General features: G+C 59.2%; 1 protein-coding gene across 1 annotated transcript; it reads left to right on the forward strand.

Annotated features, from left to right (window-relative positions):
• Positions 1-167: 167 nt before the first annotated feature.
• Srm (spermidine synthase) lies at positions 168-3,368 on the forward strand (the record flags this gene model as incomplete). The annotated part of the gene is given in 7 exon segments (XM_005404304.2): positions 168-294; positions 594-686; positions 1,753-1,906; positions 2,466-2,549; positions 2,633-2,778; positions 2,870-2,992; positions 3,096-3,368. Coding segments are annotated over 7 exon segments (748 nt in total), but the record flags the coding sequence as incomplete, so codon positions are not given.
• Positions 3,369-7,411: the final 4,043 nt, after the last annotated feature.

Below are 7,411 nucleotides of genomic sequence, written 5' to 3' on the forward strand. Positions count from 1 at the left end.
GGGCCGCGGCGTGCGCCGCGCTCCACGTGTCAGCCCCGGACACGTCAGCCGAGACCCCGGGCCCCACCCGGCCCCGCCACGTGTCACCCTCGCTCCCCACCCCTGGGACCCCGGGCGGGGCGGGGCGTGTCCCCCACCCCGGAGGACCCAGGTCCCCGCCTGTCACCCCGCAGCAAGACCTACGGCAACGTGCTGGTGCTGGATGGCGTCATCCAGTGCACGGAGCGGGACGAGTTCTCCTACCAAGAGATGATCGCCAACCTGCCGCTGTGCAGCCACCCCGACCCCCGCAAGGTACCGCGCCCGCCGGGCTCGGCCTGGGCGCTGCTGCAGCTGGCAGGCACTTGGGGGCATCCCTGGGGCAGCCGTCCCAACCAGGGGGGCTGAGAGGCTCTCCTAGGCCAGGCCTGAAGCCCAGCCGCCCTCGGAGGGGCTCCTAGGAAGAGGGAACCCTAGGCCAGGTCTGTTCCGAGTGAAGAGAACGGAGGAAGGGGCCTGAGGCCGGGGCTGGGCGACAGCGTTGCTCCGGAAGGCTCCGTAGCCGTGGATCCGCCCGCCACACACACACCCGCTCCCGACTGTCCCCACCCCAGGTGCTGATCATCGGAGGCGGAGATGGGGGCGTCCTGCGCGAGGTGGTGAAGCACCCCTCGGTGGAGTCTGTAGTCCAGTGCGAGATCGATGAGGTAAGTGCCAGGCCTGCGCGACTCCCAAGGGCTGGGGTGAGTTGCCCAGCCCAGCCCTGCCCATGCACCCTCGGCGAGATGCTCGACTGTCCTGGGCGTCTGCTTCACTCAAAAACCAGAGCTAAAGCCCAGTGAGGTGGCACAGGCCTATGATCCCAGCACGCTTCCGGACTGGGGCAGGAGGATCAAAAATTCAAACCCAATTTGGACAGTTCAACAACTTATTGAGATCTTGCCTCAAAACTTCAAAAAGGGGAATAGAGGAGTGGCTGGGAAGGTAGCTCAGCACCAAGACCCTGTGATCAGTCCCCAGCTTTTCGAAGAAAAAACAATTGGGAGTATTGAGTAAGAAAACAAGGTGGTAGAAGGCCCAGCATGTAGTGCACATGGGTGTTAGTCCTTAGTAAGAAAAAACGCTTCTAATGTAAGCCCCAGGCAGGGCTTAGGGCTGTTTCCAACTAACCATTACACTAAGGTGTGATAGATGGATTTTTTTTCCCAGTAGTGGGTGTTAAACCCAGGGCCTCCCCCTAAGCTGTATCCCTAGACCTTTTTATTTTTTGAGACAGGGTCTCATTAAATCACGAAGTTATCTAGGCTGGGCTCAAATTTTGTAATCCTGCCTCAGCCTCCAAGAGAGTTGGAATTACAGGCGTGCGCCACCGCACCCATCTTAACCTAAACAATTTTAGTGAGTGTTTACTGTGTCGGGTGTAGGTCACGGTGCTGGGGGTTATGGTGGCTGACAGCTCATGTTCTGCCCTTGGAGATAATGGTCTACATTTGGGGACATCACAAGGTGACCCTATAAGGCTGGAGAGGAGCAGCAAATGAGGAAGAGGCAGGGCGGAGCAGGGTGCAGTGGTGCACACCTGTGACCCAGGGGGATATTAAGTTCATGGCGACTTCCAACACCGGCTCAGAATTAAAAGGGTGGAGCGCTTGCCCGGCCTGCACAAGGCCTGGGTTCCATCCCCACTGCCCTGGGAAGAGTGGAGAGGACACAGGCCCCTGAAGGGACCCCAGCCCTCACAGCCCAGCCTTATCCCTCCTGTCCCCTCCCCAGGATGTCATCCAAGTCTCTAAGAAGTTCCTGCCAGGCATGGCCGTTGGCTACTCTAGCCCAAAGCTGACCTTGCACGTGGGGGATGGCTTTGAGTTCATGAAACAGAACCAGGATGCCTTTGACGTCATCATCACTGACTCCTCAGACCCCATGGGTGAGCAAGGGCTGAGTGGCTGCCAGCCTCCCTCGGCCTGCTGTCTGGAGTGGAGGATGGAGGGCGCCCCAAACCTAGAGCCGTCACCCCTCCAGCAAGGCTCAGGACAGGAGGGAAGATACCAGGTCACTGCCCTAAGTTCACAAATTGGAGTCAGGCATGGTGGTGCCCACCTGTAATCCCTCCTCTCCGGGAGGCTGAGGCAGGTGGATTGCCATGAGTTTGAGGCCAGCCTGGGTTACAGAACTAGAACCTGTCTTGAAACAGCTTAAAAAAAAAACACTTAGGTACCCGAGGAGGAGCACGGTCTGGTCGTGACACTTGGAACCTCAGTGTCCTCTTCCCCTCTGCTCGCCTCAGCAGGGATGGTTCGCATCTTGAACCGATGCCTGGGGGTGGAGGCGAGGCTCCTCTGCAGTGGTGCCGGGGGGTCTCCCAGAGGCGGGATTGGATGTGGGGCCCCTGCACCTGGGGCCTTGGCAGCTGTGTGAGTCTGTGTAGGGGGTAACAGTGGCCCCTGAGGTCCCAGCCAGGCGTGTTCATCTTCCCCTCCCTGAAGGCCCTGCTGAGAGCCTCTTCAAGGAGTCCTATTACCAGCTCATGAAGACGGCGCTGAAGGAGGACGGCATCCTCTGCTGCCAGGGTGAGCACCGGCTGGGGGAGGCAGGCGAGCGGGTGAGCGGCGCAGGCCCGGCAGCTGCGGCTCACGAACGCCCCCTTCCCCAGGAGAGTGCCAGTGGCTGCACCTGGACCTCATCAAGTCCATGCGGCAGTTCTGCAGGTCCCTCTTCCCCGTGGTGGGCTACGCCTACTGCACCATCCCCACCTACCCCAGCGGCCAGATCGGCTTCATGCTGTGCAGCAAGAACCCGGTGAGCTAGGTGCTGCGGGGGGGGGGGGGGGGCAGGGCGTGGTGGGCACGGACAGCCCTGCCCTGATGCCACCCCATCCTGGGTCCCCCAGAGCACCAACTTCCGGGAGCCCGTCCAGCAGCTCACGCAGGCGCAGGTGGAGCAAAGGCAGCTAAAGTACTACAACGCCGAAGTGCACCGCGCCGCCTTCGTGCTGCCGGAGTTCGCCCGAAAGGTGTGTGGCTGCCGACCAGGAGCTGGGACCCGGGGCGACCCACTTCCGGCTCGGCCCCCACACGAGCCCGAGCATCCTCCTGACTGCCCTTCTGTCCCACCAGGCCCTAAACGATGCGAGCTGAGCCCCAGTGCCACCGTGCCACCGTCCAAGACCTCGGGCTGGACCGGGGAGCGTCGGGGGAGTGGGGCCCCCCAGCCTGGACCAGGCCCCTGCCGGCTCTCGGGCCGGCCATGTGTGACAGGCCCCAGGGTGCCGCCTGCCAGCCCTGCCGGGCGGACTCCGTGTCCCGTGGCCAGCGTTCAGCCCGCGCCCACACCAGCTCTGTACAGCACCGTCTGCCCTGTCCCCTCCGCAAACACGTATTTATAACAAAGCTCGCAGTCCTGTCCTCTGGCCTTTGCCGGTCCCAGCAGGAGCCACGTGAGCCACTGCTGGCCACTGTCCGGTGTGAGGGTCAGCGTGGGCCCTCCTGCTTTCACACTGGGCCAGCCCTGGACCCTGGGCATGGAGAGCCACAGCAGTCACCCACCAGCCCTACATCTGGCTGATCAGCCACGCACAGCCTGGTACTCTGGGACCCGGCATCCCTGAAGGGGCCTTTGGGGCTGAGCTGGGCCTGGACAGCCCTGGGAGGGGACCCATGTGGGGCTGGGGAGTGGCCAGAGGCCTGTCCCTGGGACCTGTTGAAGTGGGTCTGGAGCCTGGGAGCAGTGGCCTCTGCTGAGTCCAGGGTGCTGCCCCGCCCCCCTTCACCCCACGCCCACCCCCCAGAGCTCCCACGCCCACCCCAACCCACCAGGCTAGCGGCCTAGCACAGGCCTGCAGCTTCCAGCCCCTCCCTGGGCTCAGGGCTGTCCCCTCTCCAAGGTGCTGAACCGGCAGCCTCCCTTACCCGGATGCCTCTTTACCACCCTGTCGCTGGGACCTTGCAGGCTGGTCCGGTGCAGATGGGAGGGAAGGGCCTCCGGCCACTCCTGGCTCAGGGACTGCAGTAGCTACCCCGCCTCCTGCCCTGGGCGGGGTGAGAGGGAAGCCGCCTCGGGGTTACACTGCAACCCTCTTCCTTTGCTGGGCAGCCGCTCACAGCCTCAGTCCTTGGGCTGGTTGTGGGACTTTGGGAAGCAGGGGAGGGCAGGTGTCGGGTCCAGCTGCTGTGCCTCTGATCACTGGTTCCTAAGCACCCCAACCCTTGACCCTGGCCGGCTCTCCAAGCCTGGGCAGTCCCGGCCGCAGGTGATGGGCTGGGGCCTGCGCTGGCGTCTTCCCCTCAGCAGAACCCTGCCGCAGCCAGGCTGCAGGGCCCAGCCCCAGCACACTGGAAGCCCAGGGGGCTGGCATTTGTCTCTGGAGTCCAGCGGGGCCGGGCCCCAGCTGTGGGCTGCGAATCGGTTCCGTCTTCCCAGCCACCTGTGAGGAAGGTGCTGGTAACACCGTGCACGTGGGGTGCCACGTGCTGCCCCAGCCACACAGCCCTTGGGGGTGCCCCACCCGGGGTGACTGTGTCTCCTACTCAGCCCTGTCCACGGGCACAGCCATCGGGAGGGTGCGCCATGGGGTCGCAGGCAGAGAGCGCTGCTGGGGGAAGAGTAGAGGTGGCCTGGGGGCCCCTAGATCTGGGGACCCGGGCCCAGCTCTGCCTCCCTCTCTGTCTTGTCCCGGGCCGCTCAGCTCTGATGGCACCCTGTGTGACAGGCGGGAGCAGTGAGCCTTCTCAGAAAGCTCCAGTTAGAGGTACAGGGCGGCTGCCCCCAACTGCAGGGAGGGCACCGTGCACCACAGGGGAGCTTCCGTTGGGCACGTGCAGATGTGGCCTGGCCCACCGGGGCAGGGGCAGCTGTGTGTGTGCGCGCACGCGCGGGTTAGGAGTGAAACCCGGGCTTCTACCACTGAGCTGCATTCTCAGTCCTACTTACGTTTTATTTTGAGATGGCATCTTCGGAAGTTCCCTAGGCTGGCCTTGCAATTTTGATCCTCTTGCCTCGCCCTCCTGAGTAACCACTTTTGCACAGAGATCTGACCGCCCCCGGCTGCTGAGGCTCACCAGCTGTGTGTTGAGCTTGTCCCGTGCCCCGCTCTGCACTTTCCTGTGTCCTTTACAGTAATCCCATAAGTGTTTCCCAGAGTCCCGTGAGTTGTCCTAGCAAGGACTCAAGCCAAGGAGGGGACTGGAAATCCTGGTTGACAGCCTGTGGGAGGGGAGCTGACTCGGTGTGGTGGCACACACTCGTGATCCCCCAGTTCCTTGGGAGGCTGAGGCAGGAGAATCACAAGCTCAAGCCCAGCCTGGGTAATTTTCAAAGACTCCCATCTCAGAATGTTTGGAAGCTCTGAGGACAGCTCGGTGCAGAGGCCCCGGTTCAACCCCCAGAACCCCCAATGAAAAAACAAGTGACAGTGGCAACTCGAGTTTGCCTTTGCCATCTTGACACCGCCAGCTGTGGGGCCTGACCCGCCTGCAGGTGGTGGGGTCAGGGTTGAGTCAGAGGCCGCCCACCCCACAGTGTCTGCCGAGGCCACCTGCGTTGAGCTTGTGCATAGGAAGCTGCTGGCGTGTGCCCCGCAGGGCTGTCCCTGCTGTCCTCTTTCTGTCGGAAGTGCGGGTTCCGCTCTCCAACCCGCCCCACACACCTCACACATAAGTGAGTCTGGCTTGGCTGGTGACCTGGTTCGCACTGCCACGCTATGTGGACACTGCCCACGGGACCAGGAGCAGGGCCACAGCTGTGTCCGGCGCCCAGCGGCTGCCCTTCCAGGGTTCAGTCCTGGTTGGGTGGCTTGCTTGGTTTCATTTTCTTAGTTTTCAATAAATTCATCACTGATTATACCCGAGCCCTTCACCAGTTCTCCGAAGCTCATTTATTATTTTATTTTACTTTTCTTTATTATTTTAAGGCAGAGTTTCACTGTGTAGCCCAGGGTGGCTTCCAACTCACAGCAACCCTCCTGCCTCAGCCTCCTGAGTGTTGGGATGATAGGCTTCACACTTGGCCTGATGCTCTTCTTAAAACCTCTGCTCAGCAAGTGGACCATCATTTTCATACAAGTAAGGAAGTAGTTTGGCTTTTTGTTTTTCTTTTCTAATGTTCTGGAGTGGGGGACAGGGCCTCGCTCTGTAGTTTACCCTGATATCCGACCTGTCAGTGATACAAGGGAAATAATGTAACCCCTGACCTCGGTCTGATACACCCGAGTTTGGTGCCCCATAATCAAAGAATGAATTCTAAGGAACAGCGGAGGTGAAGACAGGAAATTTTATTGAGGGAGAGACAGCTCTTGAGAGACAGGAGGGGACCCGAGTGGGTGGCTGCAGACCCCACTTTCTGGAGGAAGTTTTATAGAGCAAAATCATGGGATGGGTGCAAAAGCACGAGGTGAGTACAAGGTGAGACAAAGCTATGACCAACCAGTAGATCACAAGTGGAACCACTTAGGTAACGATGATCCAACGGGGAGGCAAGTCATGAAGCAAGTGTACATGGGAAGAACCAGGACCTTTTTTGGAAGAAATGAGTCAGGAGGTCCTGGGCACCCACCTGGGTGACTGACAGATGTCCATCTAAACTTTACTGAACCAGGTGACATTAATTATAGTATATTGCTTATCCTTCAGGGAGGCATGAGACCTGGTCATGTCTTTATCTTGAGGCCTGGCCTTCAGTGGATGCGCCTCCAACCATAGCTGTAATCTATTTTTATCTCCACTGATTCCCCTGGAGGGCCTACCCCTGTCTGACTGTCTGGTATAATATTTCTACCTAATTTAGCTGTCTATAGTAACCACACTCAGCTGAAGTAAAATTTTTAAAGTCTGTCATGTGTGCCAGGCATGGTGCCACACACCTGTAATCCCAGGACTCAGGAGGCTGAGGCAGGAGGATTGCCAAGATTTCAAGGCCAGCCTGGACTACATAGCAAGACCCTGTCTCAAAACCAAAGAAGGAAGGGTTCTTACGCACAATAGCCTAATAGTGACTATCACAAAACCTCTGCCAAAACCACAAGCTTGGATAAAGGATCACCACAAGTTTACACAAGAAGTATTTGCACCAGGATATCCGGCCAGAAACTAACCCTTCAACTCAAGCTGACGCTGCATTTGGTATTAATCACTGTGGCCAAGGGTTGTTTCAAAATATCTGACGTAACTGTCTCCATTATTGTCTTTTAAAACTTCCAGTTGCTCGGGTTTCTTAAATGCACCCAGCGTTGCTAGGGCCCAGGTGCTTCAACTGCAGTGCTCTGCACTCTCGGTCAGCTCCCAAGCTGGGCGTAGTGGTGCACCTGTAATCCCAGCACATGGGAGGCTGAGGCAGGAGGATCCTTGAGAGTTGAGTCCAGCCTGGGCTACAAAGTGAGCTCAAGGCCAGCCTGAACTGCATAGCAAGACCCTGTCTCAAAAAGACAAAAAAAAAAAAA

The sequence above is a fragment of the Chinchilla lanigera genome, unplaced genomic scaffold (genome assembly GCF_000276665.1).
Source record: "Chinchilla lanigera isolate Chin_1 unplaced genomic scaffold, ChiLan1.0 scaffold00085, whole genome shotgun sequence".
Taxonomy (NCBI): Eukaryota; Metazoa; Chordata; class Mammalia; order Rodentia; family Chinchillidae; genus Chinchilla; species Chinchilla lanigera.